The sequence below is a fragment of the Poecilia latipinna genome, unplaced genomic scaffold (genome assembly GCF_001443285.1).
Source record: "Poecilia latipinna isolate Pla-1442-1.1 unplaced genomic scaffold, P_latipinna-1.0 Scaffold94, whole genome shotgun sequence".
Lineage (NCBI taxonomy): Eukaryota > Metazoa > Chordata > Actinopteri > Cyprinodontiformes > Poeciliidae > Poecilia > Poecilia latipinna.
The window spans coordinates 397878-409928 of NW_015112710.1; the positions used below are offsets into that span (position 1 = coordinate 397878).

The 12051-nt window shown below is 38.5% G+C and overlaps 1 protein-coding gene and 1 long non-coding RNA gene across 2 annotated transcripts in view; both read left to right on the top strand.

Moving 5' to 3' along the window:
- The first annotated feature begins 1210 nt into the window (after positions 1-1210).
- ela3l (elastase 3 like) lies at positions 1211-5577 on the top strand. The gene is made up of 8 exons (XM_015024929.1): positions 1211-1322; positions 1517-1605; positions 1829-1926; positions 2247-2375; positions 3405-3541; positions 3850-3995; positions 4521-4673; positions 5526-5577. Exons 1-8 carry the CDS (start codon positions 1283-1285, stop codon positions 5541-5543), a joined length of 810 nt encoding a protein of 269 aa, XP_014880415.1. The 5' UTR covers positions 1211-1282; the 3' UTR covers positions 5544-5577.
- A 3811-nt stretch (positions 5578-9388) lies between these two features.
- Positions 9389-12051, top strand: part of LOC106941819 (uncharacterized) — a 10203-nt gene continuing 7540 nt past the window's right edge. Inside the window, exon 1 of the long non-coding RNA XR_001423463.1 lies at positions 9389-9861. This is a non-coding gene — a long non-coding RNA (uncharacterized LOC106941819). The remainder of the gene's footprint in view (positions 9862-12051) is intronic.

The following is a 12051-nucleotide window of genomic DNA, read 5'->3' on the forward strand; positions in this document are numbered from 1 at the left end:
GTAAAAGTGATTTTTTTTTTCTTCGTTTCTTTGTCAGAACAAATAAAAGTAAATACAACACATATATTTGTACTCAGAATAATCTCTGTTCCTCTCCTTTAAATGGACATAAATGAGTGTGGTATCAAAGCAGATGAACTGTCCCATCTAGTGGTGATTTGGGAAAATAAATGACTCAAGAACAATCTGAGAGTCTAGCCTGCAGTCTGAAGTGATTTGACAAATTTCCCGACTAATTGCTTTGAATACAACATTTACTTTGATCAATAAAACAAGCTGCTTCACAAATTATAGCAGAATTGTGGTGATTATGAAGCAATATTTGCAGGCACTTACAGTTTTTTTTTTTTTTTTTAAGCATCCTCACCAACATTTAATTTTTCTTTTTCTCCATCAAAGTCCTTTGCCACTCTTGGTGGAGCATATTTTCACGTAATCCCTGACAGATTTATTAAGTCTGCACGAGGACACCCCTCAGGCTTGTTACACCACAACAATTGCCTTTTAATTTGTGCCTTTTCTTTTCTTCAGGTCCTGTCATCAAGCTCAATAAAACAACCACCTGAAAGTTTAGGTCGGAATATTTTGTAGGAGATCCAAATATGTGCTGCAGAGAAAATGACAGATGAATGTAAAATATGATGAGTGCAAAGTTTTGTCACACATATGGCGTCCTGACACAGCAGAATTAGCCGCACCACTGCATGTGTTAAAATATCAACACATTTTCTGCATCAACAAAACCATCTGTTGTTCATTGTTACCGTGTATTTTTTTAGGAACACTTTTTCATAGTACAATTCTAAAAAAAAAAAAAAAAAAAAAAAAAAAAAAAAAAAAAAAAAAAACTCTTCAGTGCCAAGAATCTAGATGCTGACTTCCTGTGCTGTTACATAAGCATTTAATTCCAGGTATTTTGAAGGTGTAGAAGTTATCTGAATACTGAAACTTGTCTTTGGTGCATATATAGAGCCATTTGCATTTCAAACACACTCATAATATGAATATATTCATGTCCAAGTTCCCAAAAACAATGTTACTTATGCCAAGGTTAGTGATTTAGAGTTAATGCTGCCGGGAGGTCATGAGAAATGTCCCAGAAAATACACCTGTGTGAAATAAACTCCTGGTTCGCTGCCATTGGTCCATCTACGGCCTCAGCAGGCCGCCGCAGACCAATTGGAGAGTGCGCTGCTGTGTTCAGAGAGAGAGCTGCCTGAGGTGGAAAGTTTAAAAGAGAGTGTGTGGGTCTCACCGTCCCTCAGCTGAAGCATCAATCAACATGATCCCCATTGTGCTGGCCTCAGTGCTCATTGCTGGCGGTAAGAACATCTGGAATATTCTATTTCTGTGGTTAATTGTTTCTCTGTGTTGCATTTGCTCGTTAGTACATAGTAAGCCGGTCCTTTGTGATTCTTTGGTGAGGAGAGAAATGTTGCACTCTGCTTCAGAATATATTTAAGTGTGTGTGCGTGTGTGCGTGTGTGTGTGTTCTACCTGCTCCTTTTCCTTTCAGCCCTTGGGTGCGGCACCCCTCCTGTTGAGCCCCTGACTTCCCGTGTGGTCAATGGAGTGGATGCCAAGCCCCACAGCTGGCCCTGGCAGGTATGCAGATGTGCACACATCTGTCTGTGTTTTTATGTTCACTTTGATGACCCTCCAGGTTCAGCATCTGGCTATCGGATGACAAACCCAGTGGCCGTTGAAAATCCTGCAATTAAGCAGGGCTTTTTTTTTTTTAAGTGTTAAATCAGGAATCCACACCATCCATCTGAAGAAGGAAAGCCCACTTCCATGTATATTGTTTTTCCTCCTCTCCCTTTTTTAGATCTCTCTGCAGTACGAAAGGGACGGTGAGTGGAGGCACACATGTGGAGGATCTCTGATTGCTGCCAACTGGGTCATGACTGCTGCACATTGCATCAAGTATGAGAAGCTGAGGCGCATAAAAGACATGAACGCAGGAACACAACCATCATTTCACAGCAAATTCTGTATTTATTTTATTCCATGCAGTGCTGCTTGCTTATTTGTTTCACCAAAGGCTTAATTTTCCTACCAAGAAAAAAAAAAAAAAAAGGAGAAATATTTTGGAAGTTGTAATGGCAAATTCAACTCATCAAAGTTTATTTATCTATTCCTCCACACAAAAGCACAATCAGACCAAATTAATCAAATCATTCAACTGTTTAATAAACCCTCTGTCTGGTTTGCCTTGGGCCTCAACAGTCTGCTTTCTCTCGCAGTACCGAGTTCTCCTACAGGGTGTTTGTGGGCAAACACAACCTGGTCGAAGAAGAGGCTGGCTCCAAAGCCATCCTGCCCGAGAAGATCATCGTCCACGAGAAGTGGAACCCCATCTTCGTAGCCTTTGGGTAAGAAAAACGAAGACAGCAACTAAGATTCTCTCTACATAAACATCAATTAGGTATATTCACATATTGCAATGTCTTCCTGTAACTATGGTATCTGAGCTACTGAATCTCTCATACATTCATGAAGCTTTGAATAGTGCTTTCTTTTAACAACTAAAAGACACTTACCTGATATAACTTCCAAAGCTCTTAAGGTTATCCCACTTTAAGCAAATCTAGAGCTGCTGTTTGCTGTCTTTACAAAAGCAGCAGCTTTTTATTTGCTGTTCTGGGATGGAGTTTCGAGTATTTCCATTGATAATATAAAGCAAACATACTCAGAATACCATTCTTTATCTATTTTCTTCATTCCAGTTGGTGACGTAGCTCGAGCATATTGCTGAAGATTTAGATTTAGCTGGAAATGAGAGGACCAAATAAACTAACGGGTCAGTTAGTTAATGTGCTTACAAGAAACTAGATCACAAAAGTGAATTGATTTCATAAGAATGCAAACACACAAATATTTTCATTGACAACTATGGCTAAGATGGGTTGTTTATTGGCACTGACTACCTTACGATTCAAAAACTAAGCTTGCTAGCAGGCTTGACATTATAAGCTAGTTAGCATAACATGCTAGTGAAATTATAATAAAATTTTAAAGTGGTATGAAACAAACCATTTCTCAGCAAGTGCCTAAGATTAGAACAGGGTTCAACATCAACATTGGTGATTCTGATAAAGTAATTAAATTTGGATACCAACGAAACTTCTTATGTTTTGAAAAGTTGCTCCACTGATTAATAGATAAAACATTTAATATTAACATGTTAGCCTTGATGTTCTCTGCTGAACATCACACACTACCTCTATGGACCACACTCGAGAGAACCAACATCTTCAGTAAGATTTAAATCAAAAGGTTTGATTAGCATTTGGAAAGTAATTTATGGATGCACTTACTTCCTTGCCTTTCTTTTCAGTATCTTAGGTTGGGGAAGTCAACCCCTCCCTAAGCCTTCGTTTCTCTGTCTGTCTTCCTTGCAGTAATGACATTGCCCTGATTAAGTTGTCCGAGCCAGTGACTCTGAGTGATCAGGTGCAGCTGGGATGCATCCCCGCTCCTGGCACTCTGCTGACCAACCTCTACCCCTGCTACATCACCGGCTGGGGCAGAGTGTACAGTAAGTTCTCCCTCTGTTTACGTTTCGGCTGCATTCCTCCTCGTATCATTTCCATTAGCACGTTTGGCCAGTGTTCAGCCATAGTGGCAGTATTCATAAACGGTTAGGGTTAGCCGGAGCTATTTGGGAAGTTGGGAAGAAAATTACCTGCATAAGATTTGAGCTGAAACTTTTCAGCAGGGGGATTACTTCTAAATTGAAAATTTGGGTCAGACTGAGTTTGGCTCTCGGGGAGCTCCTGTAAAGCAGCTTTGACAGCCAGCGAGTTTATGTGTATGACGGTAATAGACTCTGCCTGTGTGTTTTAGCCGGAGGCCCCATTGCTGATAAGCTGCAGCAGGCTTTGATGCCTGTGGCTGACCACGCCACCTGCTCCCAGTCTGACTGGTGGGGCATCGCTGTTAGGACCAGCATGGTGTGCGCCGGTGGGGATGGAATTGTTGCTGGATGCAACGTAAGTCTGCTGCACTGTTTGAGAATGCACACGAGGAGGGAGATGATTATTTCAGCACTTATGTGTTTTGAGTTGCTTTGTTTATTCCTTCAAAATGCCTGATCGGTGATTAGACAAGCTGTTTTTGAAGCCATGCAAAATAAATAAATAAATAAATAAATTAATAATAAACCTACAAAGCGATCCCACTGAAATGAAACAGAATAATTTTTGCCTCAAAGTTATTTTTTGTGGCGTGACGCCAAGAATCAACAAATGCTGTTCTTGTGTCCACCTGTCCTGCACCATAATGCAAACATGGGACTGCTGTTTTATTCAGTTTGTCTATGTCGATGTGTGTCTGTCCCTATCAAATAAACTTTATAATAATTTATAATAATAATTCTTCATGAATCAATGATTTTGATAGTGATATCCCCTTTTTTTCCTTTTTTTCTTTCTTTCCTTATTTCTTTCTGGTCGATCTTCTGGTCGCTCCTTCAGTTGAATAAAACATAGACCTTCTTTCTGAATCTCCTTGTTCAGGGTGACTCTGGTGGCCCTCTGAATTGTAAGAACGCCGAAGGTGTTTGGGAGATCCATGGCATTGCCAGCTTTGTGTCTGGCCTCGGCTGCAACTACGTGAAGAAACCCACCGTCTTCACCAGAGTCTCTGCTTTCAACAGCTGGATCGACCAGGTACAAAAAGATGGCTGATGTAGGCGTAAAACTACATTAGAATTCATGCTGGTATTTCTTGGAAAACTGTAAAAAGCGTTGATAAAATGTGTTTTTAAAAAAGAGATACGTTTTCCTCTGCATTCAGTCTGAGCCCCAAAAACAAACTTACCAATCAGTTGTCTTCCTAAGTACAACAGTTCCATTAAGTTGTCTTAAAAAAATATAATTGTTGCATTGTATCAAATATTATATTATAAAATAAATTACCAATCTTTTTATTGTTTTCCTTCAGTAACAATATCTTATACCATAATTGCGAATCTCAAGTTGCATTAGAGAAGCACAAGGAAGCGTAAAGGAATGTTTTGGGATTTTGGAAAGAAAGTTTTTTTTTTTTTTTGTTTATGTTAAACCCAGTTAATATCTTACCTGCACTGAAGAACTCTGAGTATTTCCACCTTGTTGCACCATATTTAAAAAGATCTGAGGCTGTGATCGCTGCCAAATGTGGATCGATGAAGTATGTGAATACTTACGTAAATGGGATTTCTTGGTTTTCTATTTTTAATAAATTTGCAAAATACTCAAAAACCTTTTCCCACTTTGCTGTAATGAGGCACTTATGTGTAGAATTTTGATGGGATAGCTTAATTTAATACAGTTTGGAATAAGGTTGAAACATAACAAAATGGGGAAAAAGTGAAGTGCTGTGAATCCTCACTGGGTATTTGATTGGGGGTCGAGGGACAATTTAGACAAATATTTTACTTACAGGGGTTTTAACTTCTTTTAATCTTTTAACAGAATCTCACTTGAACAGAATCTGAACAATCCTTTTAATGATCTATGTTTTTGTCTGTGTTTTTGCAGGTGATGCTGAATAATTAAAAACGATATGTCAATAAAAGTCCCCCAAAATATGCAGCTGTCTTAAGTGTGTTGTTTGGTGTAAAGTACATATAGTAATTGCAAATGCATATAAGGCCTAATGCATATTCAGGTATTTATTCCTTAGACTTACAATATGCATTCATATTAAATTAAATGAGCAGCAACACGTTCTGGCTTCTTAGAAGCTGAAACAGTATCAAGAACTGCCCAGCAGGTGTCCTCACAAACTCATGATTGCTTCTGACAGCGTCCCCAATCTGAATTTTGTGCATAATAACCAATGTTTCTGCATGAAAAAGCAGAACCAGGAAACAAATGTGACTCCCATAATTTTTTATTTATTTTATTTTTTAACAGTATTAAAAAATGAAACCCGAGATTCAAATTAAACTGTCAGATGAGATGCCAAGTAATGCTGAGTTGAATAAGACTGTGAGCATCAAAAAGGAGTAGGAGATACACATCTAATAATCATGCGTGAAACTGACCTGCTTTGCCTCCGTACCCTCTCCCATCCCCACAGCCAGGGTGCAAGGTTTATGAAAACCATAATATTCTACCGCCGAGGAGAATATTTCCTCATGGCGTCTGCAATCTAAAAATGCAGAAGCCAGATATGACAAGGTTGTGATTAACATTTCTATCTTTTCTTACTTTTTTATCTCTTCCCATATCAATGCTGTAATGAGATGTGGAGGAAAGAGTAAGTGGGGTGAAGACTGGAAAAGAAATAAAATTGCCTGAGTAATAATGGTGCTGCGTGTGTGGTCCCATGCATGTGTCTTTACAGTGCAGTACATTAGGAGCAGCCTCAAGAAGATGCATGCAACCTCTCTGCATGTCCATGATAGTATATCCCCCATCTAGTGCATGAACCCATATATTTTAGGTCAATTTATCACTTGACAGAAGGAGGATTCTGTGGAGTGTCAGCCTTTGACCGTGTGATGCATATTCCATCTAATGTATTCCTCATGACATGTCTGACTTATCTAGTTTTATATATTTATTTCACAAAACGGAGCGCAGTGTTTACCATTTGGTTTATTTTTACATTTTTATATTTTGTGACATAACACAAGTAGCACACATATATACAAAGCAGAGAGAAAATGATACATGGTTTCTGACATATTTTACAGAAAAGGATCTAAAAAGTGTGGCCTGAATTTGTATTCTGTTGCCTTTATTGTGATAACCCTACATAAATCCCAAGGGAACAAGTTGTAAAAGACTTGAAATCTCAATTTAAATCCAGCTGTTCAGCTAAGACCTGGGATATTTGTCAGAGAACATGTGAAGAGCATTATGGAGACCAAAATAATTACCTACAGGTGACCTGCAGGTGTAAGACTGTGGGGATGCTTTTCTTTGGCAGGGACAGGGAAGGTGGTTCACACACAAAGGTGGTGGTTGATGAGAAAATGAACCAAAGCCGGAAACAGGAAAGTTTTGGGACGGAATAAACTCTTAAAGTTTATTCCCTCGCCTTCAAGCAGGACAATAACAGAAAACATCCGCTAGAGCTACAGGGAAATGGTTATAATCAAAGCCTATCAATGCTTTTGAATGGGCCCATCGGAGTCCAAATCCAAAAAAGACTTTGTGACAAGAAAACAGATGCCATCAGCTCCCTTTAAGTGAAACTGAGTTCCTTGCAAAAGGTTTTGGTCTCTAACTGTGCAAAAGTGAGATAAACGTTACAACAAATGCAGCAAAAAGTGATCTGACAAATATTGACTCCAGAGGCTTTGGTACAAATACACACCACAACCTTCATGTATCCTTTAATCATTATTTTTGTAAATACAAAATAAAGAAAAACATGTCATATTTCTTCTGCTTCACATCCTTGTGCTACATTTTGTTGGTCTTAAAAAAAACATTCAAACACATAAGTTTGTGGTTGCAATGTGACAAAACGTGGAGCTTTCATTACCCATCTTTTTGAAAATGTAATAACAGTAAATCCTAATTTGTTGGATTACTAGTGCTATTAATTGCAGTTAGGCAGTGAAACGTAATTTACCGCCTTTTAGAGTAATTATAGTGACAAATATTTGAATAACCTATGACAATAGGCATAAGGCACTAAGTATAACAGCCCTATAATTATCTATGCTCATTAAACTTTGAATACAATTTATTGCAGTAACACATAATACTCTAATTTCTTGAATTTAATTAGATGTTTTTAATTTTGTACGGCATTTCATTACATTTATCAGGCTTAGACGTCATCAGGCAGCTGTTAGAATGATAGCCCACTGCATTCATCTTTAATTGAAGCCATTCAGCTTTTAAAACATTACGAACATGTGGGGTATATGAGCCTCCTTGATGAATGTGCAGGACCTGTGGCCCAGTGAAGCTTCTTTCTGGTGTGAGCACTGGGAATGATGATGAGGCCTTAAAGGAAGCTTTGTCTCTGCCTGAACTCAGGGTCATGGTACTCCCCTCTCCTTTTCCACTTACACACACACGCGCACACACACACACACACACACACACACACACACACACACACACACACACACACGCACGCACACACACACAACCCTTTCTCAGCCTCTGTGAGGACAATTGAAGCTTGCAGCCATTTAGTCCAAATTAAACTCCTAATCCAATTTAACCCTTTCTCTAAAGTCAGCCATAAAACCATTTAACCAAAGTTAGCATAAATAAATCGTTCAAAATCTCCTTATTTTATGAAAACATCCAGGACCTCTCAGTGTCTGAAACGAGAACGGGTCCCTACAAAGATGGATGTACGACTGCACACACACATACATACAAAGGAGCGGGGGACAGAGCTGAATTCCCCAGGGACACCCTACTGTTGTCCTGAATACTAATGAGGAAAATGGGAGGCAACAAGTGTGAAATTCCAACAGCAGCTATTCAGCTTTAGGGACCTTGTTTTGGATGATACAAAGCAGAGCACAAGATGGAAGGTAAAGCAACTCTGTTTGGTTACGTTAAGCTGTTTAGGTTAAAAATAAAAGAATTTATTTGCTCTTATTTGGGCACAATCTCAGTAACACACACACACACACACACACACACACAAAAACTAATTTCCTATTCTCTGTTCAACATTTACAAAAGATGTTAGTTCACTTTGCGCTGCTCATGTCTGTAAATTAAATAAAATTAAAATTCTGAAATGCTTTATTAATCCCAGAGGTAAGTTAAATGTTCTTGTCTCTCATAATATCCAAGATTCCTTAAAAAGTAGTTGTGGAAATGATGGTTGTGATTAGGTGGGATCTCCTGTGGCTTTCAGTATTACAGCAGATCTGAAGAAGCCTCTGACTGAAGACAGTCTGTTCTTGGAAGACAGTCTCAGAATAACAATGTTTTCATTTTAGGAAAAATCCTTGGTAAACTTCTTTCTTTTCTTTTTTTTTTACTTCTTCACTTTTGTGATCTGTGTTGCTTGTTCTCATAATCACATTTATTTATTTACAAAAGGAGCAGTGCATAATAGTGAAGAAACAGAAATAATTTAGATGCCAGTTTGTAGACCAAAACTAATTATGTCCTTGTCCCTAATAATTCACAAGAAATATTAAAAAAAAAAGTCTGCACACGATACAAATTCTCTAGTGACATATTCATATCGAAGCACGCTGCACAAATTGTGACATTTACTTAGCATGATGTCAAACCAAGCGTGTAAGAAACCTGAAGCACTCTCTCAAAACGACTTGGACAAAAGTTTATATATCACTTTCTAAAACTGCTTTCTCTACGCTGTCTGTTTTCCTTCCATTATTAATGTTGATGGGTTAAACTATCACAATGACCTCTGGCGAGTCACAGAGGTGAAAGGAAAGCCCCTGATCGGATGTCCTTAGAGCGTCTGTAAATAGAAAGACAGTAGCAAGAGGCTGAGGGAGGGACAGAGGAGGAGAGGCGGGGGATAATAATGATGATGATGATGATGATGATGATGATGATGATGATGAGCCACAGTGACAGCAGCGTCTACTTCTGCCGCCTCTATTGCGTCTGTCTGCAGTCAGGAATTGACCGAGGACGCCGCGTCACTTTGACCCGACTGGGACAGTGAGAGACCGGCGTCATTGATCTGCTGAAGTCCTGCGAAACGGGCGCTGCGTGTCAGCGCGGGAACTTCTTTTTAAGACAAAAGTTTTTGCATCGTTGTGGAGAAGGAGAAGTCCACGCTTGTTGGTTTGCTAGGGTTTTTGTTTTTGTTTTTGTTTTGTTTTGTTTGCTTCGGGAATATGATCTGAGCCTGGAGGTGTAGCAGCCAAATCCGTGGGGGAGAGACGTCAGAGAGGACCAGCGGGTGAGCTGTGAAATGTTTTGTTTTCGGTCTGAATGCAGCCGCTCATGTCGGAGGGACAAACACACAGCGACCGATTTGAAGAAACCCACTAAATAGACTATATGGAGCGCCAAAGTGTCACGAAGTTAAAAATAAGTCATTAAGGCATTATTTGTACCAGTCATAGTTAAACATAAACACATATATATTTGTCAAGACTTTATGAAATATTTTAGTGTGAAATTCAATTCAATAAAAATGTCGTTATATTTCATTTTCATGTCTAATTAGTACATTAAATACTTCTTGTAACGTGTGCATCAATATCAGCTGTCACCACAGATCACTATCCCACACAAACAAGAAATAACTAGCAAAATAGGGAAATAATTGAATATGTTTTTTTAATCAAGTCTTTTAATATCCTAATTAGACAAATATTGATTTAACTGATTTTAAATGTATTTCCTATATTTTTGATCATTTATAACACGTCATGCACCATTGAACTGTGGCACTTTCAGAATGTCATGTATTTCTGCTGAACACTATATGTCAACCAAATACCAAATATAAAAGTGATATAAATATGACTTGTAACAGCTAAAAGGTTTATTGCTTTTATGTATTCCCCTTTTTTTCAGACCCAAAGAGATAATACTCTTTTTCTTTTAATCAGTCTGAACTGCAAACTATAAACTATGGGACTGTTGTTTTTTTCGATAAAGCAAAAGCACAAGTTATATTTAATCTTCTTGATTACGGTTTCAATAAAATTCAGCTGGAATCGGCATACGTTGAATTGCATTGAACTCCGTAACATTTATAGCCTTAGCTAATTTGCTGTGCATGTCCACAAATGGGCCGTAAACAGCATAAAACAGTTTAAAAGTCAATAAAACAACGTAGCTTGAAAGAGACCACAATGAGACAAGAAGCATCATGGAGCCATCGTGGTCTGGCTGCTAACAATGACAACAAGCCTGGTCTTCTTTAAGAATCTAAAAACGTCCCAGACTGGAATCAGCTTCAAGCCCCCAGTAAATAATTCCTCCTTTTAACGGACATGAAAAGCTGCTTGACCAAAGTGATTTTTACAGAAAGGTACTAGTTCTTTCTGCTGGTTACTAAACCTCCAGATCTAAGAGAAACCATAAAGTCACCCAAGCTTGACCCTTAAAACATTATGATATTTTACAATATTTAGTAAAGTTGTCAGAGTTCATCTTTAGCAGCTTTATTAAATAGTTGTTCTCTGAAATTGTAACTATGATGCAAGGTCACCCACCTGCTCTTCACCCACATGTGAAAAGTCTTTGGCCAGCGTCTGATGCTATTTAACAATCATATTAAAACCAAACCTTCCTTTAAAAATGTGTTCAATTTTGTCTTTTAGAAACGACCACCTTAATTATCATCTTCATATATCAACCCAAGTGAGGTAGTCCACTGCAGGTGACACATTGATATGCACAAATACTAACCTGCTTTCCATGTGGTCACTGTTAACATGGTTTGTTTTTGCATGCAGAGCCCACTGTGCATTGTTCTGCAAACAAGCACATTGGTGCATCACATAGGCTGCATTTGCATTTGATTTTTTGTTTTGCATGTGAACACAACAAGGCTCTATGTCAGACAGTGACACTATTCATACGCTGAGGCTAAATCTCACACTCTTGTTGGATTACAATGTTTTCTATTCCCAGTTTCAGACGGTCGCTGCAGCAGAGCACAGTGATTGCATAACACTAGATTCTATCTTTGTATTGACTGTGGCCTTAGGAAGTGTGTTTGCAAGTGTTGGAGGTGGTTCAGTTTAATCCTGTGATCCTTGAACCTTTAAATCAACCCCATTAACGTTGTAAACACTTTCACGTCTCTTCCACTTAACTAAGAGATTGGCACATAATTTTAGGAATGAAGAGATGGTTAAAGTGAAAGCTTCAGCAACCATCAATGCTGCTAAGCATTGTTAGCTGCTGCTAACAACAGCAACAAGATGCTTAGCTAATCTTGCTAAGTTAAAGATTAGCAAATCTTTAACTTTTTAAGATTTGCTAACTTCAAATGTGCAAAGAACTCCAAAGGACTTTCCATAAACATCACAAATGCAAGACAAATAAGTGAAAATGTTCTGTTCTATTCTGCTTTGCAAAATACTCAAGATCAGTCTGGTTGGAGGGAGACCATTAGTGTACATCAGTTCTC